Genomic DNA, 22502 nt, shown 5'->3' with positions numbered 1-22502 from the left:
CTGAGCCTGTGCTCTAGAGCCCGCAAGCCACAACTGCCCACATGCTGCAACTACTGAAGCCCGCACGCCTAGAGCCCGTGCTCCGCAACAAGAGAAGCCACCCCAGTGAGAAGCCCACGCACCGCAACAGAAGAGTAGCCCCCGCTCGCCTCAACTAGAGAAAGCCTGCACGCAGCAATGAAGACCCAACGCAGCTAAAAATAAATGAATAAATTTATAAAACATAAATAAATAATAAATAAATAAATAAAAAGGCTGGAGACACCTCTTGACTAAAGGACAGAGCGAGATGGCAAGAAAATACAACATGTAACCTTTGACTAAATCCTGGACTTAAAAGTTTAAAAAACCTGTAAGTGACACTTTTGTGACCATTGAAAAAAATTTCAATATGGACTATATATAAGATAATAGTGTTATAGTAAGTTTCTTGCATGTGAAAATTGTACTGTGGTTACAGAGTGGATTGTTCTCATTCTCAGAAGATGCTGAATATTTAGGGGTAAATATCATATCTGTAATACAGTCTCAAAGGATTCAGAAAAAAATGTACATAGAGAAAGCAACTGTAGCAAAATGCTAATGGTTGATGAATGCAAGTAAGGGCTACAGGAGCGTTCACTGCACTACTCTCAAGCCTTTTCTGGAGACATGAAATTTCTCGTAGTAAATCAGGGAGAAGGCAGGGACTTCCCTAGTGGCGCAGTGGTTGAGAGTCCGCCTGCCAAGCAGGGGACACAGGTTCGATCCCTGGTCTGGGAAGATCCCACATACTGCAAAGCAACTAAGCCCATGTGCCACAACTACTGAGCTTGCACTCTAGACCCCGTGTGCCACAACTACTGAAGCCCGCATACCTAGAGCCCATGCTACACAACAAGAGAAGCCATGACAATGAGAAGCCTGTGCACCGCAACAAAGAGTAGCTGCCGCTCACCACAACTAGAGAAAGCCCGTGCACAGCAATGAAGACCCAATGCAGCCAAAAATAAATAAATTAATTTTTTAAAAAATCAGGGAGAAGGCAGTCCACACACCCAGCTCCCAACCCCTGCATGGTGTGCTCAGGAAACCTGCCCCTCCTTCACCCTAGCAGAACACGGGGGATTTACTAAAACAGTAAAACAGGGGGTCTCTGGTATGGGGGATACCAGTTCAGCTGAAAGTCATGGTTCTTTATTTAAGGAGGGGATGGCAGACTCCCAGCCCCTCTTCCTCCACTAAGCTCCTCCTTTATTATGTTTAGGTAGTTTCCTTCTATTCCTAGCTTATTGAGTGTTTCACCATGAAAGAATGTTTAATTTGGCCAAATGCTCTTCCTGCATCAAGAAGATCATGTGTTTTTTCCTACATTCTACTAGTGTGGTATATTACACATTTTAGTTTTTTGAACCACCCTTGCGTTCCAAGAATAAATCCATTTGATCATGGTGTGTAAGCCTATTAATGTACTGTTAAATTCTGTTCGCTGGTATCGTGTTCAGGATTTTTGCATCAATGTTCATGGCATATTAGTCTGCAGTTTTCTTTTGGGAGGTTATGTGTTTCTACGAATTTGTCCATGTCATTTATGTTTCTAATTTGTTGGCATATAATTCTCCACAGTACTCTTTTTTTTTTCTTTAAAGATTTTTCTTTGATGTGGACCATTTTTTTAAAAAAAATCTTTACTGAATTTGTTACAATATTGCTTCTGTTTTGGTTTTTTTGGCCACGAGGCATGTGGGATCCCAGCTCCCCCACCAGGGATCGAACCCACACCCCCTGTATTGGAAGACGAAGTCTTTTTTTTTTTTTTTTTTTTTTTTTTGCAGTACGCGGGCCTCTCACTGTTGTGGCCTCTCCCGCTGCGGAGCACAGGTTCTGGACGCGCAGGCTCAGCGGCCATGGCTCACGGGCCCAGCCGTTCCGCGGCATGTGGGATCTTCCCGGACTGGGGCACGAACTTGTGTCCCCTGCATTGGCAGGCGGACTCTCAACGACTGCGCCACCAGGGAAGCCCGGAAGACGAAGTCTTAACCACTGGACCACCAGGGAAGTCCCCCACAGTACTCTCTCATAATCCTTTTTGTTTCTGTAAAATTGATAGTAATGTCCCAACTTTCATTTGTTTTTTTTTTTTTTTTTGGCTGCGTCAGGTCTTAGCTGCGGCACGTGGGATCTTTGTTGAGGCATATGGGATCTTTCATTGCCACGCAGGCTTCTCTCCAGTTGTGGCATGCGGGTTTTCTCTCTCTAGCTGTGGCACGCGAGCTCCAGAGTGTGTGGGCTCTGCAATTTGCGGCAGGTGGGCTCTCTTGTTGAGGCGCGCAAGCTCAGTAGTTGTGGCCCATGGGCCTAGTTGCCCTGCGGCATGTGGGATCTTAGTTCCCCAACCAGGGATCGAACCCGCATCCCCATTGGAAGGCAGATTCTTTACCACTGGACCACCAGGGAAGTCCCCTCAACTTTCATTTCTTATTTTAGTTATTTGAGTCTTTACTCTCTTTTTTCTTTCCCGGCTTCACTCACTTTATTTTTCTCCCCATTTCAGGGCCCCCACAGCCTCTGGGCCCTTCCACAGCAGTGGCATCATTAGCCATTCGGTGTTTCTACGAAGAAGTTGAGTCTTTTCTCTTTAGTCAGTCTAGCTAAAGGTTTGTCAATTTTGTTGACCTTTGGTTTTGTTGATTTTCTCCATTGTTTTTCTATTCTGTTTACCTCTGTTCTGATCTTTATTATTTTCTTCCTTCTGCTAGCACTGAGTTTAGTTTGTTCTTCTTTTTCTACTTCCTTAAGGTGTAAAGTTAGATTGTTGATTTGAGACCCTTCCTCCCTCCCTCCAGCTGACACTCTCTCTCTCTCTCTTAATATAAGTATTTACAGCTACATATTTCCTTCTTAGTACTGTTTTTGCTGCAGCCCCTAAGTTTTGGTTTGTTGTTTTCTTTTAAATAAATTTGTTTATTTATTTATTGGCAGGCAGATTCTTAACCACTGTGCCACCAGGGAAGTCTATGGTTTGTTCTTTTCATTTTCATTTATCTCAAGATATTTTCTAATTTCCTGTGTGATTTCTTCTTGACTCATGACTGTTTAAGAGTATACTGTTGAATTTTCATGTATTTGTGAATGTTCCAGTTTTCCTTCTACTGTTGATACCTATTATGGTTTCATTCCACTGTGATTTATATGATTTCAATCTTTTAAATTTGTTCAGACTTATTTTGTGGCCTAACATATGGTCTAGCCTAGAGAATGTTAAATGTACATTTGAGTAAAAAGATGTGCATTCTGTTGGTTGTTGTTGGGTGATCCTGTAAGTCCCCAAGGCTCTGTTCACCTTTCTTTGTTCTTTCTGTTCCAAACACTCAGTAATTTCAAATGTTCAGTTTGTAAGCTCACCTAGTCTTTCTTCTGCTTGTTGGAGCCTGCTTCTAGTGAAGTTTTCAATTCAGTTTAGTTTTTTGTCCATATTTTCCTTCACCTCTTTGAGCACACTTAAGATGGTAGCTTTAAACCCTTTGTTTAGTATGTATGAGGCCCACTGTTTCTTGAGGGATCGTATCTGCCACATAATTTTCTTCCTTCAAATAGGCTGTGTTCTCCTGCTTCTTTGTATGTCTGTTATTTTGTTGTTGTTGAAAATTAGGTGTCTGAATAAATCCTCTCCCAATCTTTGCAGACTGGCTCTGTATTGGGGAAGACCTTCATTAATTAGCAGGGTTTATTCTAAGCCTTGAGAACAGCTCAGGGTGAAGGCTTAACGTCTTCTTAGGTCTTTTCTACACTTGCATTGTGTCTGGTCCTGTGTGTGAACTTCTTTTGATTCTTAAGTATATATGGCTGCTTTAAAATGTCTTAATTTCCCAGAGCCAGTCACCTGCTTCTCAGGGTCTTGGACGTACTATTGTATTCCTCCACCCACAGTCCCTTACCCCAGGCACCTGCAGGTCTGTACCCAGTTTTTGTGAGCATTGCTTGACACTTTCTGCAGTTTTTTGCTGGCTGAGATCCAAACTATGTAATTTTTCCCTATCTGAGTTCCAAGTCAGAAAAAACAGACATCAGTCCCTCAGGCAGCCCCCAGACAGGTCAGAATGTTGCAAATAAGGTCACTCTGCTCCCTCTGGTTGGAGGCAAGGAATTTGGAATTGGGTTGTTGCTTCTTTTAGACTGTGCTGTGCCACTGGGGGAGGAAGTGGGCCAAGGGTGAGTAAAAATGCCATGATATTCCCTACCACTTGAATGTGGTTTTTTCCTGATTGGGTGTTCCCATGGTTGCTATAGACTTTGACCGTTTTCCAGAGCTTCCATGAAGTTATTTTAGCCATCTTCTAGTTGCTTTTTGAATGTATGCATGGCAGAATGGGCGTCTGAAGTTTCTGAGACAGCCATTTTGCTGACATCAGAATATATTGCTATGCCATGCAGCGCAGCCACAAAAAAAACAAGAATATATTGCTAAAGTTTTCTTTTACTCCCTGAATTAATAAAATAAGAGCTAACATATAGTGAGTGATTGCTGAGTGCTGTGTTCTGCTCTAAGCACACCTTGTGTACATCAATCCTCTAGCAACCCTAAGGTAGGCACTATTATCCCCCGTCTCACAGGTGAGGACAATGAAGTTCAAAAAGCATCTTGCCCACAGGACTACAGCCGGAGAAGGCGGAGGCGGGGAACCAGCCCAGGCAGCTTGGTTCTGAGCCCCCACATCTAACTGCTGTTTTACACACAGCAGAGTTAGCTACCTCAGCCACTCTGTGCTGGTCCTTTTGGTCTAGGATGCTCTATCCAGAGTCCAGGGAGCATCCCGTGGCTGTTTTCTTCCAGAGTCTAGAGAGCACTGGGTGTCTTTCATGTTTAAGAGGAAGGTGGTCCAGCTTGCCAGAGGCTCTGTGGGTACTCGTGGGCCAGGTGCTGGTAGGGTTCAGGTGAGTTCAAGGTGAGAACCCTCCAGCTTGTTGATACCGCTTCTACCTCATCCATGATGCACCAATTTCTCCAGAAAAGACTCCGGCAACCCCCTGCCTGAGGAAACAGACCATTTGGGGAGCAGGGCAGAAGATATGGTCAAGGGTCTCATCTGTCCCCATAGAGAATTTCTCTTAATTCCTCTGTTTACCACCTCCATGGCTCCCCTCTGCTGGGCCTGGTGCCTCCTATTCTGCAGACTGTAAGTCCAAGTGCTATCTAACAAGAAATATAATGCAAGCCACATTTCAAAAGAGATGAAATTAATTTTAATAATTGTATTTAACCCAATATATTCAAAGTACTATAATTTCAACATGTAATAAATATTAAAAAGTATTAATGAGGTGTTTTACTTTTTTGTACTAACTCTTTGATATTCAGTGTATACTTTACAGTTGTGGTGCATCTTAGTTGGAAACGGCCACATTTCAGGCACTCAGAAGCCACACGTGACTCATGGCTACCATACTGGATGGCCAAAGTCTGGAAAATAAGCTTCATGTCTGCCATGGAAGAGTCATCTAGCCCCGTGGAGAAAGTGAGGCAGTGAGGAAGCCCAGCCACCCCCAGCCAGATGCCCACCAGCCTGGGCATTTAGGGCCTGCTGGGCAAACTGGCTCATTTCCTGGTGTTCTCTCCCCCAAGCAGGCCCGTGGCTGCATTTTCTCTGCCACATCAGTTTTCACTTTCCTTCCATTGGCTTCTCTTAAAAAACAAACAAGGCTGTCTAATATCTGAAACATTCCAAAGAGTACATGCAGCACTTATGTAAGATGTAAAGCCTAGTAATAAAGTACGTCATGAACCCCCAGCCCCCGCTAAGTCGGTCATCTGCTACAGGGCTGCACCCCGACGTCTGCTTCTCCCAGGCTGACCCCTCTGTCTTCCCACCAGCGAGGAACCGGAAGCCCGGGTTTTGTGTATCTGGGCTGTTCAGCCTTTCTTCCTCTTGGTTTACCACACGCAGATGTATCTGAAAATGAGATGGTGCTCAGTTATGCTTGTCTTTACTGTACTGTGTGTACTTTGGGGCAACTTGCCCTGTCACCAACATCCTGCTTTAAGAGTTTCCGTGTTGGGCTTCCCTGGTGGCGCAGTGGTTGAGAGTCCGCCTGCCAATGCAGAGGACACAGGTTCGTGCCCTGGTCCGGGATGATTCCACATGCCGCGGAGCGGCTGGGCCCGTGAGCCATGGCCGTTGAGCCTGCGCGTCCGGAGCCTGTGCCCCGCAACGGGAGAGGCCACAACAGTGAGAGGCCCACATACCGCAAAAAAAAAAAAAAAAAGTTTCCGTGTTGCTACAGGAACCTAACAGGCACCTGCTGTCGCTGGGTCAAATACTCCGCTATGTGAACACACATTTGGGTTGTTTCCAAGCTGTACATTAGTATGAACAGCACTGCAAAAATTTCTCCAGAGCTTCCCCCAAATGGCAATCCTGGATCACAGAATATGAGGATGTTCAGTTTTGTAGGTTAATGCCTGTTTTCCAAAGTGGGTGTGTCAGTGCACCTCTCTCACCAGCAGCCCAAAGACCTCCAACACCCGGGTTTGTCAGACGTCCTCAGTTTCGCCAATCTAAGTATCTGCAAAGTGGGAGCTCACTGTCGCCTCTGAATACTAATGAGGTAGGACATCTCTTTATGTGTTGAGCCACCATTCTTGTTCGTTTTTCTTATTCGTTGACATGCCTGACCGTCTTTTGTCCATCCGCAGGAGTCCTCTACACACGCTGGATTATAATCCTTTATAGGCTTCCCACTCTGTACTTGTCTGTTCACATTCTTTATTGGGGCTTTTTGATAAAGGGGAGACCTTAATTTTAATCTGGTAAGGCTGGTCGTTTCTACTTAAGAGTTAACATTTTTTTGTGACTTAAAAAAAACTTCCCTACCAAGGTCATAAAGGTATTCTCCTCTACGGTCTTCCAGGAGTTTTTCTTCAATTAACCTGAAACCGACACTGTTCATCAGGGATCTGATGGCATTCCTTTCGGACTCCATCCTTTGTCTAGTGACGGGTAATCCACTTCTGTCTCAAATCAAGTTTCTCTGGTCCATTTCTGGCAGCTCTTCTGTCTCACCAGCCAATCCCTGAGCCAACTGTGAAGGAAGCCTCAGCACTGGCAAGGCTGGTGTGTGCTTCTTTCTCTTCTTCAAAGTGGACAAATGATATTAGGACTTTATCCTTCCACGGGTTTTAGAACTGACTTGTCATATTTCCCAGAACACTGAATCCACAGATCAATATAAGAAGAACAGGCAGCTTTACCACACTGAACCTTCCTTGCTAAGAACACCCTGCCTCTTCTTATGCAAGTCTTCTTTAATGTCTCAATAAAGCTGTGAATTCTTCTCCAGTAAAACTTTTACATTCCCGTTTGTATCAGACATGGTTCACTCAGGAGAGCAGGGACCACATAGGTATTTCCAACACAAAGGGAATTTGTGCTTTCAAACAACTGACAAGGCTGGGGGTGCACAAAGAAAATGGGCCACCTCTAACCGTCAATGCCCCCTCTGTGCTGCAGCTGAGAGCGAGCAGGCCAGTCTGCCACCCACCGCTGAGCAGAAAATGCTGCCGGGACCACCACCACTCTGCAGCCCTGCCACGCTCCCACTGTCTGAGCCCACACACCCACACTGTGGCCAGGGGAAGAAGGGGCCCCCTACCTTCCACCTTCCAAATGTCACAGGAATGCATCTCAGGGGCTAAACAACACCAGAAGCCTCTGGCAGGGGGTCTGGGTAAGACAGCTCCAGCCCCTGAAAGGCAGGGACTGTCCTGAAGGCCCAGACTGCATCAGGCACACCATCTGCTTTCTACCTCCCCAAAATACTGCTGAAATTACTGATCTACTGTGTCATCTTTTCCCATTTTCTTGGTCCCTGTGGTTTTACATATTTTGTACTCTTTTGTTCTCTTTTGTTATAATTTTAGCAGGCTTTTAGCAGGACAATGAAATAATTTCTTGTGGTCACTCAAGAAGTCCTGCAGTCCAAGTTCAAAAGCAGCCAGACCTAGCACGGCTAGGACTTTCCATGGATTTACTTAAACTTCACCACATCAGGGAGGTCACAGCTGAGACCCTGCCTGCACCCCACACCCACAAAGATATTCAATGACTGGGTGGGCTCCCAGACACGGGCCTGCCCTGGAGGCTCCCAGCCTGGCCGCCACTATCCCCAATGTCACCAAAAAGACAGACACCTCGACCAGAGACATGCAAGAGATAGCCAAGCCAGAACAGGATCCAGGACGACTGGGATGGGTCGCCTCTCAACAGTCACCTTCACAGGCAGATACTGTCCAACACCTCGAGCCGACACCCAGGTCTTCAGCGGATGAGTGTGTTATGTGTGTGTGTCACAGGCACACGCACACACCCTGGACCAAGCTGAGAGCCAGGGCTGCCATGAACACACTGCTCTTGGGGGCAACCCTCATCGAGGGGACGGGGGCAGAACTGAGCAAAGGAGCTGCAACTCAGATTTCGTGTGGCATCCACCCCTGTCTCCAGGGCCCAAGTGGGCAGGATGGCAAGAGGGCCACGGCCGGTCACCAGGGCTGCCACACAGGGGCTCGCTGTGGGCCGCGGTGCCCCCAAATGTGGCCTCTTGGGCCCCCTCATGCCCCCCATGGCCCTGGCCCTGCAACCGGCCGCACTGGGACCTGCAGCACTGGGCATGCATTTTTTAAAGAGACACAGAAAGAGAGAGGGAGGAGGGGAGGGCGGCCACCACACGCGTCCCCCGGCCTGACACTCACCTGGACAGTTGGCTTCATCACTCTCATCCTCACAGGTCACCAAGCCGTCACACTGCCAGGGGAGGGGGATGCACTGGATGGCGCCGCTGCGACAGGCAAACTGGCCTGGGTTGCACCGCAGCTCTGTGGGACCAAAGGCAAGAGGCCGTTGAGGATGCGGTGCCACCTGCACCTCTGAGCACACGGGGCAGGGGCGACACAGACACTGACCAGACAGAGGTGCCAGCACGCTAGGTGAATGCAGGGGGAGAGGCCGCCCCCACCCAGGGCCTCAGGCCACTGCCTGGATGACGCGGGGGCACGGGGCTCCCGAGGCTTCACAAGGTGCATAGGATGGCGCAGGAAGGGAGGAACAGGGGAGCCTGCCACGAACGGAGACCATGGGGAACGGGGGGAAGGTATTTTGAACTTCAGGTCGCATGCTGTATGGAGCAAAGGTGATTTAGCCAGTAAGCGACATTACAAGACCTGTGCTTTAAGGAAGTGGTTTCTGGAAGCAACTGTAATAGGGGACAGACAAAACACTGAGTAACTCAGTACCGAAGGGCCTGACTGAGGCCGGGGTCAGCCAGCTCCTGCCACCCGCCTGCCCTGGCTCTCAGGTGTGCTATCAGCAGGCACGGCCGGTGAGAGACCATCCTTGGGGTAAGAGGGAACAATAACAATAACTAAAGCTCATCAGGGCCACAAAAGCACCTGTTCTCAGGATCCACACTGGAAACAACTTCTAATTCATGGGGCACTGGGTCAAGATGCAGAAGAGTCTTGCCTGGTTAGTGGGGAAAAATTAACTCTAGGCTGAATGCTGCCCTAGTCCTGACTAACCAAGATTAAAACGAAGAGCTGAAATGACCAAACTGTTTCCAAGTCACACCCTAAAACAAAGCTCAAGAATATTTATAGGTATATGCAGAAATATGCAGAACTCAGAAAGTCAAAATTCATAGTCTGGGCTTCCCTGGTGGCGCAGTGGTTGAGAGTCCACCTGCCAATGCAGGGGACATGGGTTCGTGCCCCGGTCCAGGAAGATCCCACATGCCGCGGAGCGGCTAGGCCCGTGAGCCATGGCCGCTAAGCCTGCGCGTCCGGAGCCTGTGCTCCGCAACGGGAGAGGCCACAACAGTGAGAGGCCCGTATACCGCAAAAAAAAAAAAAAAAAATTCATAGTCTGCCATCCAATAAAAAAATTACCAGACATGCAAACAGGAAATTATGACCAAAATGAGGAGGAAAAAAATCAATCCAGAAATGGCAGAAATGACAGAAAAGATAAAAACATTAAGAATTATTATAACTGTATTGTAAATGTTGAAGAAGTCAGAGGAAAGATTAAACATGTTAAGTAGAGATATGGAAGACACAAAGAAAGAAACCTACTGTGAGAGATACAAACACACTGCACACACAACAGAAACTCTAAACAGAAAGAAAAGAAGGCTAGAAAAAAATGAATTGTGGCTCTGGGACCACTTCAAGCCACCCGTACACATGTACACGGAGGGGAAACAGAAAAAATATTTGAAGAAACAATGGCAGAAAAATTCCCTAATTTGATGAAAACTATAAACCCACAGATCCAAGTAGCTCGATGAACCGCAGACACAAGAAATGGAGAGAAAAATACTCCAGGGCACATCATAATCAAATTGCCTAAAACCAGCAATAAAGAGAAAAGTCTTAAAAGCAGATAAAAAAGACATGATGCACAGAAAAACAAAGTACAGATGACAGCAGATTTCTCACTAGAAACAACACAAGCTGGAAGATGGTGGAACAACACTTCTCAGTTCTGAGAGGAAAAAAGAAAAGACTGCCAACCTGGAGGCACTTAAAGCAAATGCACACGTACTCCATTGTGGGGTTTATAAACGGAGTGGAAGTAAAATTGTGACAACAGCAGCACAAAAGCCAGGAAGGGAGAAACTGAAGCATACCGTTTAAAGGCTCTAACACTACAGGTAAAGTGGTCTGTCCCATGAATGTGATAAGTTAAAGTTGAATATCACTAAACTAACACAAGAGCTACAGCAAATAAGCCAACGAGGAAGACAAAAGGAACAAAACATACTCAACTCAAAGGAAGAATAAACAAAGGGAAAAGGAAACAACAGTTGGCACAAATAGAAAACAAACGACAAAATGGCAGACTGTAATTAAATTTGCCTGATCAATAAACATATGGGGTGATCGAAACACCCTAATTAAAAGGCAGAATTTGTCACATAGGTAAAAAAAGCACGATGAAACTACATGTGTCTAAAAGAGACCCACTTTATATAAGAACACAAATAGGTGAATATGAAACAATGGAAAAAGATATGGCATGCTAACATGGATGAAAAGAGAGGGCTTCCCTGGTGGTGCAACGGTTGGGAGTCCGCCTGCTGATGCAGGGGACACGGGTTCGTGCCCCGGTCCGGGAGGATCCCACATGCCGTGGAGCGGCTGGGCCCGTGAGCTGTGGCCGCTGAGCCTGCGCGTCCAGAGCCTGTGCTCCACAATGGGAGAGGCCACAGCAGTAAGAGGCCCGCGTACCACACAAAAAAAAAAAGAAAGCAGAGGTGGCTGTATATATATATTTATTTATTTTTTATTTATTTTTTGGCTGTGTTGGGTCTTTGTTGCTGCGTGGGGGCTTTCTCTAGTTGCGGTGAGCGGGGACTACTCTTCGTTGTGGTGGGCATGCTTCTCACTGCGGTGGCTTCTCTTGTTGCGGGGCACGGGCTCTAGGCGCATGGGCTTCAGTAGTTGTGGCATGCGGGCTCAGTAGTCGTGGCTTGCGGGCTCTAGAGCGCAGGCTCAGTAGTTGTGGTGCACGGGCTTAGCTGCTCCGCGGCATGGGGGATCTTCCCAGACCAGGGCTCAAACCTGTGTCCCCTGCATTGGCAGGCAGATTCTTAACCACTGCACCACCAGGGAAGTCCCAGGGGTGGCTGTATTAATACCACACAAAGGAGACTTCAGGGCAAATAATATCACGATAAATGAAGAAGGTATTTAGTAGTGATAAAGGACATAATAACCTTAAATGTCTCTGCATCTATAGCAGAGCTTCAAATGCAGGAAAAACTGCTGTAACTGCTAATAGACAAATTCACAATCAACTTCAATCCCTTCTCTCAATAACTGATAGAACAAGCAGACAGAAAATCAGCAAGGATACAGACAACCTGAACAACACTATCGACCAGCTGGACCCAACCGACATTCACAGAAATCTCTGCCCAACTACAGCAGAATACACATTCTTTTCACATGCGTACAAAACACTGACCATAATAGATAAATATATGAGCCATAAAACAAATCTCAATACATTCATAAAGGTTCAAATTTAAGTGTGCTGTTTGATCACAATGGAATTAAATTAAAAATCAACAGCAGAAAGATGTCTGGGAAATCCCCCGACTATATAGAAAACAACTGACATTCTTCTAAATAGCCTACGAGTCAAAGAGGAAATAAAAAGGGAGATTAGAAAGCATTTTAATTTAATGAAAATTTGTGAAATGCAACTAAAGCAGTTCACAGAGGCAAATGTATTGCATTAAATTTCTATATCAGGGGATTTCCCTGGTGGAACAGTGGTTAAGAATCTACCTGCCAATGCAGGGGACACGGGTTCGAGCCCTGGTCTGGGAACATCCCACAAGCCGAGGAGCAACTAAGCCTGTGCACCACAACTACTGAAGCCCGAGCACCTAGAGCCCATGCTCCACAACGAGAAGCCACTGCAATGAGAAGCCCATGCACCGCAACGAAGAGTAGCCCCTGCTCGCGGCAACTAGAGAAAGCCTGCATGCAGCAACAAAGACCCAGCACAGCTGTAAACAAACAAACAAATAAATAAGTTTTTAAAAATGCTTAAAATTCCTATATCAGAAAAGAAGAAAATGACCTCGGCTGCCACTTTAAGAAATCAGAACATGGCTTCTCTGGTGGCGCAGTGGCTGAGAGTCCGCCTGCCGATGCAGGGGACACGGGTTCGTGCCCCGGTCCAGGAAGATCCCACATGCCGCGGAGTGGCTAGGCTCGTGAGCCATGGCCGCTGAGCCTGCGCGTCTGGAGGCTGTGCTCCGCAACGGAGAGGCCACAACTGCGAGAGGCCCGCGTACAGAAAAAAAAAAAAAGAGAACTTTCCTTTTCAAAAGACATTGTTAAGAGAATAAAAAGAAAAGTCGCATATTGGGAGAGAAGAACTGTAAATCACACATCTGATAAAGGATTTGTATCCAGAATATATAAAGAACTCTCATACTTCAATATAAAGAAAACAACCCACCCAATTCTTAAAATGGGCAAAAGATTTTAATGGACAATTAACTAGGGAATTCCCTGGCGGTCCAGTAGTTAGGACTTGGTGCTCTCACTGCCAGGCTGCCAGGGCCCCAGGTTCAATCCCTAGTTGGAGACCTAAGATCCCACAAGCCGTGAGGCATGGCCAAAAAAAAAAAAAAGAATGCACAATTAACCAAAGAAGATACAGATGGCAAAAACACATAAAAAGATGCTCAACATCATTTCCCATTAAGGAAGTGCAAATTAAAGTCCTAATGAGATACCATTACATATTAGAATGGCTAAAATGAAAAATGACGATACCAAGAGCTGACAATATGTGAGTTAACTAGAACTCTCCTACAGTGCTAGTGGGAATGTAAAAATGGTACAACTGCTGTGGAAAACAGTTTGACAGTTTCTAAAAGGCTGAATATATACCTACTATATGACACAGTCATTCCACTCCTAGGGATTTATCCAAGAGAAGTATATGACCATACAGAGACATATTCAGAGTAATATTATTTGCAATAGCCAAAAGCTGGAAACAACCCAAATGCCCCGAACAACTGAATGGATAAACAAACTGCAGTGGAGCCATACCATGGAATACTATTCAGCAGTAAAAAGAAGTGAACCACTGAGATGCAGCAACGCGTAAGACAAAAGAAGACCAGAACGAGCAGCCAGCTGCAGGCTGCAGTTTGCCAAACCTGTTCTAGAGTTAAGTGTCGAAATAAATCTACCCATACCCAGCACCTAACACACGGACGTGCCCACTGAATGTCTGCCGAACTGAACTACTCTGTTCTTTAAGTCGCTAACGAAGTGTCATCAGTTCTGATATCCCCGGGAAGGTTCTTTCCCTTCCTGACTCACCTGCACAGTGCAGGGGCTGTTCAGAAAGCAATCCAACCTGTGAATCACTGGTTAACACATGTGAATTGCTCATTCAAAAAATATTTGCCAAGCACCACTTTGTGCTGGGCAACCCTCCAGGTGATTGTGCTAGTGTGGTCAATGGAGCAGGGAGAGTCAGGATGTGGCACAGCCTGCCTTGCATGCTGGGCGGGGACCAACACACAGTCAGCTGCTTACTGTGTCCGATGGGGATTCCCGAGGGTCTCACTGGTGTTACTCCAGCTGTAAATCAACATTCCCTTTCCTTTCTTCCTCAGTATCCTCTCGGGTCCCCTTGTAAAGCATCCAGCACAATTTCTGCCACGTACAAAGCTGCTCAAAAATCGTCTCCCTGTCTTTTCACTACTGGGTTCACCAAGGTCCTGTCCCAGCCCCCTCTTGTGATGACTATCTCCTGGCTGGCTACTCTAGCCAATGGATTGTTGATGCTTTTTGAAATAATCCATGCCCTCACCATGTACATGCAAGGCCACAACACCAAAATACGAACTTCTTTCACACTAGTTCTCAAATCTTTTCATTTCAAAACCTTTTTATACTCTTAAAAATTCTGACAACACCAAACATCTTTTGTTTATATGGGATACATCTATCAATATTTACTGTATTGAAATTAAAGCTGAGAAACTGTGTAAACACAAGCTTCCCAAGCATTTACTCAAAAGGTTTAAACACATAATAAACGCTGGAGAGGGTGTAGAGAAAAAGGACCCCTCCCACACTATTGGTGGGAGGTAAACTGGTGCAGTCACTATGGAGAACAGTACGGAGGTTCCTCAAAAACTAAAAATAGAGCTACCATATGATCCGGCAATCCCAATCCTGGGCATATATCTGGAGGAAACCATACTTTGAAATGATACATACACCCCAATGTTCACTGCAGCACTATTTACAATAGCCAGGACATGGAAGCAACCTAAATGTCCATCAACAGATGAATGGATAAAGATGTGGTACATATATACAATGGAATATTACTCAGCCATAAAAAAGAATGAAATAATGCCCTTTGCAGCAACATGGATGGATCTAGAGATTATCACACTAAGTGAAGTAAGTCAGACAAATAAAAACAAATACCATACGATACCACTTACATGTGGAATCTAAAAATGATACAAATGAACTTATTTAGAAAACAGAAACAGACTCACAGACTTAGAAAACAAACTTATGGTTACCAAAGGGGAAAGGTCAAGGGGAGGGATAAATTAAGAGGCTGGATTAACATATACACACTACCAGGACCTCCTGTATAGCACAAGGAACTCTACTCAATACTCTGTAATAACCTATATGTGAAAAGAATCTGAAAAAAGAATGGATATATGTATAACTGAATCACTTTGCTGTACACCTGAAACTAACACTACATTGTAAATCACCTATACTCCAATATAAGAAAAAAAAAAAAAAGCTTAAACACAGAGTTACTATAGGAGCTAGCAATCCCACTCCTAGGTATGTGTCCAAGAGAACTGAATGCCAGGACTCACAGACACCTGTCCTCTGATGCTCACAGCAGCATGACTCACCAGAGCCAAGAGGAGGAACAACCCAGGTGTCCAGCAACAGATGATGGATAAACAAGCTGTGGCCTGTCCATACAAGGGAATATTACTGGGTCATAAAAAGGAAGCAAATTCTGACACATGCTAAAATGTGGATGAATCTTGAGGACATTATACTCAGTGAAACAAGCCAGACACAGGAGGACAAGTACTGTACGACTCCACGTACATGAAGTCCCTGGAGCAGTCAAATCCACAGAGACATAAAGTGGAAGAGGTTGCCAGGGGCCGGGGGCTGGGGATGGGAGCTTTTGTCTGATGGGGACAGCGTTTCAGTTTGGGAAGATGAAAAAGTTCTGGAGATGAATGGCAGTGACGGCTGCACACTACTGCCAATGTACTCACACTGACCTGTACACTTAAGATGGTTAAAGTGGTAAACCTGATGTCATGTGAATTTTACCACAATTTTTAAAAACCCTTTAAAAGAAAGGAGAGGGCTTCCCTGGTGGCGCAGTGGTTGAGAGTCTGCTGCCGATGCAGGGGACGCGGGTGCCCCGGTCCGGGAAGATCCCACATGCCGCAGAGCGGCTGGGCCCGTGAGCCATGGCCGCTGAGCCTGCGCGTCCGGAGCCTGTGCTCCGCAACGGGAGAGGCCGCAACAGTGAGAGGCCCGCGTACCGCAAAAAAAAAAGAAGAAAGGAGAGATAGAATAAATAAATAAATGAATGAATGAAAAGAGAGAGAATCCCAAGCACATATCCCACTGGCCATCACATCAGGTAGCCTCCGGAAATAGCACTCTGCACCTGTCAGAGAGGGAGAGAGAGGCAGACGACCCCTTGGTGCTGTCATGAAAATCATCCGACCTCTTGGAGTCCTAGAAACCCCAGCCACACGGTGAGAGCTGCTGCTTCTTTTTTTTTTTTTAATTATTTATTTATTTATTTTAATCTTTGGCTGCATTGGGTCTCCATTGCTATGCACGGGCTTTTCCTCTAGCTGTGGCGAGTGGGGACTACCCTTCGTTGTGTGCACAGGCTTCTCACTGCGGTGGCTTCTCTTGTGAAGCATGGGCCCTAGGAGCATGGGCTCAGTAGTTGCGGCTCACAGGCTCTAGAGTGTGGGCTCAGTAGTTGTGGCTCACGGGCTTAGTTGCTCTGCGGCATGTGGGATCTTCCCGGATCAGGGCCCGAATCCGTGTCCTTCGCATTGGCAGGCGGATTCTCAACCACTGCGCCACCAGAGAAGCCCAGAGCTACTGCTTTAACCACGCGATGTCTGGGGCCTGGAGGACTCGTGCCCCGTAGAAATGTCATGTCTCTGCAGTACAGATTCTTTCTCTAGATTCCATTTCTTCTTCGTCAGCAAGTCTCGGCCTCATTTTAAATTATGTAAAGTGAGCTGTCTCAGATTTCGTGTGAAATTTAGTACATGGCCTAAATTGTCTGGAACTGATTTCCTCTCACCATTTACCCACAAAGAAATAGAGGAAGGGACTTACATGGCACACCAGTAGTTAGGACTCTGTGCTTTCACTGCCCGGGACCGGGTTCAATCTCTGGTCAGGGAACTAAGATCTCACATGCCATATGGCACGGCCAAAAAAAAAAAAAAAGAAAGAAAGAAATAGAAGGGGACTTCCCTGGTGGCACCAGTGGTTAAGAATCCACCTGCCGGGCTTCCCTGGTGGCGCAGTGGTTGAGAGTCTGCCTGCCGATGCAGGGGACATGGGTTCGTGCCCCGGTCCGGGAAGATCCCACATGCCGTGGAGTGGCTGGGCCCATGAGCCATGGCTGCTGAGCCTGTGCGTCCGGAGCCTGTGCTCCACAATGGGAGAGGCCACAACAGTGAGAGGCCCGCGTACCGCACAAAAAAAAAAAAAAAAAAAAAGAATCCATCTGCCAATTCAGGGGACACGGGTTCGAGCCCTGGTCCGGGAAGATCCCACATGCCGCGGACTAAGCCTTTGAACTACAACTACTGAGCCTGTGCTCTAGAACCCAAGTGCCACAACTACTGAAGCCCAAGCGCCTAGAACCCGTGCTCCGCAACAAGAGAAGCCACCGCGATGAGAAGCCTGCACACCACAATGAAGAGTAGCCCCCGCTTGCCGCAACTAGAAAAAGCCTGCGCACAGCCACGAAGACCCAACACAGCCAAAAACAAATACATAAACTTATTAAAAAAGAGAAAGGGAGGAAGATGGCATACAGCAGAAGCCCATCACTTGGGAAATCAAAACTCAGCCCAGAAGTGCAGGAGCAGGTTGGGCCCCCTCTCCCCAGCCACCACGGCCCAGGCTCCTAGTGATCCGCAGGCCTAGCCCTAGGCTACCCGGCCTCCCCAACATGGTTCGCACATGCTTCCCCAGAAAGAGCTCAGGGTGGGGCCCAGTGGGTGCTGGGCAGCGCTGCGCAGGGCTAGAAGGCATGGCGCCTGGGCATGAGGGCTGCCGGTCCCTGCTAACAAGTGCTGACAACGCAGAGAAGTCAGATGCAGATCCGCGGGTCACCCTGCAAGGCGGGCCCCCTGCAGAGGGCTCACCTGAGTCCCGAGATCAGAGGCTGAGAATAAGGGGCCTGAACCCCCAGTGACAACAGGGAAGGCCCTGGGCTGCCACGATCAGGGAAGGTGGGGCATGTGCCCTGGAGGGAGCCCTGTGTGGCTGGGCCCAGCGGGACACATGAACCAAAGGGACCAAGTGGCTTCACGGTCACGCTGTGAGGAGCCACGGAGGAGTAGCCCCAGAACACCCATGGCAGCAGGGCCTGGGAAGCCGTTCTAGAACCAGCTGTGATTACATCAGCAACTCCCACCTTCCCGACGGGTTCCAAGTGCCACTTGCCCTTTCAGGAGGCAAAGGGCCACCTCCAGCCTTCCTCCGGCACCCCCTCCTCCCATGTTCTTGGGAACCCTGACTCAGCTATTCCCATGGCTCCCCCTATAGCACCCCTGGCCTGTTCCCAGTGGTTCCCAGTCGCTATCACTTCACGGCTCCAGCAGGTTCCTGGCATGATATACAGGGAGATGAGCTTTGAAAGAGGGCCCAGGGACCTGTCCCGAGACAAACCACAGGCCTCAGCTCCCGGACTGCAGTGAAGCCCCTTGTCAGCCAAGACCCCTACTCCACCTTGCTTGGCTCCATCCCCTCCTGCGGGTGGTGGACACGAGGCCCCAAGGAGGTGGCCGGCTGAGCAGCTTCATGTGTGTCCTCGATCCCCTGGAATGACTCCGGGGCCCTCTGAGGAGGAACATGCTCTTGGAGGGACCTGCCCAGGGAAAGGGGTCAGGCCCAGGGCTCTGAACGGTGCGGTGCCCCGTCAAGGCCCCATGGACAGGAGGCCTGGGCATCCCTAGGCTCAGGCAGACGCCAGGGTCACAGCAGGAGGGACACTGGCATCTGATCTTCAAGCCGCAAGGCGCTCAGAGACCAGCTGCCTGTGACCCTCAAGCCCAAGGACCCAGAGTTCTAGAGCGAGCCGGAGGCGTGTGACTCAGGGCAAACTATAGACTGAAGTGTTACCAGTGGGGTTTAAAGGCAGGCCAGACACCCCGCTGCTTATGCTATCCCAGCCTCGGCCGCCTGGCTCCCTCAGCAGAAGGGCTGACCCACCTGACCTGTCCCCTGTCGGGCTGGCACAGCAGGATAGGACCCAGATCCCCAGCCCCAAAGCCAGCACAGCTAAGCGGAATCCGGGCAGGAATCACAGCCGCCCCGCCAGGATGCTCTGCACTCTGATGTGGGGCGTGACTAACCCATTGTCCTTCAGAGGGTTGGGTCCAAATTTTCTGATTCTGACCCATATTCTCTCTGTTAAGACAGAAGTCAGAGGACTCATGAAATGCAGCGCCTCCATAGAGGTCAGCCCCACAAAGCCCCAGGGGACCAGGGCTGCCTGTCTGCCAACGGGACCCACAGAGTCAGGGGTGCACCAAAGCACTGTGAACATGAAAAGGCTCCTGTGGTGGTTTCAAAATACATCCACTGATGCTTTGATGTGCCTCCCTACCACCAGGGGCTCCCCAGTCACTGTGACCTTCAAACCCTTCACTGAGCCAGGGCCAGGCTCCCCCTCACTCAGCCCACCTGAGGGAGAGAAGACGCCCCCTGCTTCCCGGCACCTGCCTGCCCCAGGGGAGCGGCAGCCACTCCCGCCCATCAGCTGAGGAGTCACAAGGCTGGACATTGCCCCCCCCAGCATAAAGTGACAAGGCCGAAGTTCAGTGTTGATTTCTCATAAATAACAAGCACGTTCTACATCCAGGAGGTGAAGTGACCATCACCTGCAACCTTCTCTCCTCGGACACGGCCCAACCAAGACACTGGCTGGTCTGCTCTGCCTGCCCTTCCCTATGAGTCTCCTCAGTGGATGCTCGGGAAAGAAGGCCTAGCTGCAAGTGAGTGAGCCTAGAAGAGGAGGGGAGACCCCAGGAAAAGGACGGGACCAGAGAGGAGAGGCAGGATCGCCACGCATTTCTACTGAACCAACAGCACCTCAAGGAACGAACAGCAACCAGCAACAAGTCTACACTTTACGAGGGCTGGGTGCAGGGGAGGGAGGGAGGGGTATACTTGGGAGGGAGACCAGGGCAAAGGGGTGGGCAGAACTGGAGTAACAGCATCCGCCTCTGACGGAACATCCACTAGCAGCTTCATCCAACACTCATGCCACACATTTTTTACTTTTATTTTTTTCTTCCGGTTTTATTGAGATATAATGACAAACAGCACTGTATAAGTTTAAGGAGTGCACCGTAATGATCTGACTTACAGACATCGTGAAATGATTATCACAGTTAAGTTTAGTGAATATCAATCATCTCATATAGATACAAAATTAAAGAAGCAGAGACATTCTTTTCCTTGTGATGAGAACTGTTAGGGTTTATTCTCTTAACGACTTTCCTATATAACACGCAGCAGTCTTAATTCTATTTATCATGTTGTACATCACATCCTGAGCACTTATTTATCTTACAACTGGAAGTTTTTACCTTTCGACTGCCTTCATCCAATTCCCCCTCCTTCCCCAACCCCCGCCTCTGGTAACCACAAATCTGATCTCTTTTCTCTGAGTTTATTTTTTGAAGTATGACTGACCTACAACACTATGTTAGTTTCCGTTATATAACATAGTGATTCTATATTTCTATACACTTCAAATGATCACAACTCCAGCTACCATCTGTCACCATGCAGTTATTATAATATTATTGACCATATTCCCTATGTTGTATATTTCATACCTGTGAACCAATTACATTGCAACTGTAAGTTTGTACCTCTTAATCTCCCTCACCTATTTCTTTCCTTCCCCCACCCCTCCCCTCTGCAACCACCTGCTTCTTCTCTGTATCTATAACTCTATTTCTGTTTTGTTACACTTGTTTGTTTTGTCTCTTTTTAAATTTTTATGTATTCATTTACTTATTTATTTATTTGGCTGCGCTGGGTCTTAGTTGCAGCACGTGGCACCTATGTTGCGGCATGCAGGATCTTTAGTTGCAGCATGCAGGATCTTTGGTTGTGGCATGCGGGATCTTTAGTTGCAGCATGCGGGATCTAGTTCTCTGACCAGGGATTGAATCTGGACTCCTTGCATTGGGAGGGCAGGGTCTTAACCGCTGGACCACCAAGGAAGTCCCTGTTTTGTTTTTTTTTAGATTCAACATATAAGTGAAATCATACAGTATTTGTCTTTCTCTGACTTATTTCAATTAGCATAAGACCCTCTAGGTACATCCACGTTGATACAAATGGCAAGATTTTACCTTTTTATGACTGAGTAATATCCCACTGTATATATATACCACATCTTCTTTATCTACTCATCAACTGATGGGCACACTTAGGTTGCTTTCATATCCTGGCTATTGTATACAATGCTGCAATAAACATAGGCGTGCATATATCTCTTTTACTTAGTATTTTCATTTTCTTCGGATAAATACCAAGGAGTGGAACTGCTGCACTGTATATGGTGGTTTTATTTTTAACTTTTTGAGGACTCTCCATACTGTTTTCCATAGTGGCTGCACCAATTTACATTCCCACCAACAGTGCACGGAGGTTCCCTTTTCTGCACATCTTTGCCAACACTTGTTGTCTTTTTGATGACAGCCATTCCGACAGCTGTGAGGTGATATCTCATTGTGGTTTTGAATTGCATTTCACTGACGATTAGTGGTGCTGAGCATCTTTTCATATGCCTGTTGGCCATCTGTATGTTTTCTTTGGAAAAACATCTATTCACATCTCTGCCCATTTTTAAATGTTTATTCTTTTTTATGTGACTGTAAATGGGACTGTTTTCTTAATTTCTCTGACAGTTCAGTGTTAGTGTATAAAAATGCCACAGATTTCTGTATATTAATTTTGTATCCTGCAACTTTACAAAATTCATTGATGAGCTCCAGCAGTTTTTTGGTGGCGTCCTTAGAATTTTCTATGTGTAGTATCATGTCATCTGCAAACAGTGACAGTTTTACTTCTTCCTTTCCAATTTGGATTCCTTTTATTTCTTCTTTTTCCTTCTTCTTCTTTTTTGGCCATGTCGTGCAGCATGCGGGATCTAAGTTCCCTGACCAGGGATGGAACCCGGGCCCCCTGCGTTGGGAGCACAGAGTCTTAACCACTAGACCGCCAGGGAAGTCCCTATTCCTTTTTTTTTTTTTTAAATTTCTTTGTCTTGTCTGATTGCTGTACCTAGGACTTCCATTACTCTGCTGAATAAATAGTGGCAAGAGTGGGCATCCTGTCTTGTTCCTGATCTCACAGGAAATGCTTTCAGCTTTTCACTGTTGAGAATGATGTTAGCTGTGGACTTGGCATATATGGCCTTTATTATGTTCAGGTATGTCTCTTCTATACCTACTTTGTTGAGAGTTTTTAAAAATTACAAACGGATGCTGAATTTTGTCAAAAGTTTTTCCACATCTATTGAGATGACATTTTTATTCTTTAATTTGTTAATGTGGTACATCACATTGATTGATTTGTGGATAGTGAACCATCCTTGCATCACTGGGAGAAATCCTACTTGATCGTGGGGATTTTA

General features: G+C 47.0%; 1 protein-coding gene across 1 annotated transcript in view; it reads right to left on the bottom strand.

The window, feature by feature from the left end:
* Window positions 1-22502, bottom strand: part of DGCR2 (DiGeorge syndrome critical region gene 2) — a 68565-nt gene that overhangs the window by 27402 nt on the left and 18661 nt on the right. The window contains exon 2 of the mRNA XM_029222845.1: window positions 8726-8848. Coding sequence (XP_029078678.1) covers window positions 8726-8848 — 123 coding nt within the window. The remainder of the gene's footprint in view (window positions 1-8725; window positions 8849-22502) is intronic.

This window comes from Monodon monoceros, unplaced genomic scaffold, assembly GCF_005190385.1.
Source record: "Monodon monoceros isolate NGI ecotype Baffin Bay Population unplaced genomic scaffold, NGI_Narwhal_1 Super_Scaffold_1, whole genome shotgun sequence".
Classification (NCBI taxonomy): domain Eukaryota; kingdom Metazoa; phylum Chordata; class Mammalia; order Artiodactyla; family Monodontidae; genus Monodon; species Monodon monoceros.
The sequence above is the reverse complement of the archived record's forward strand: the minus strand, read 5'-3'. Positions and strand labels throughout refer to the sequence as shown.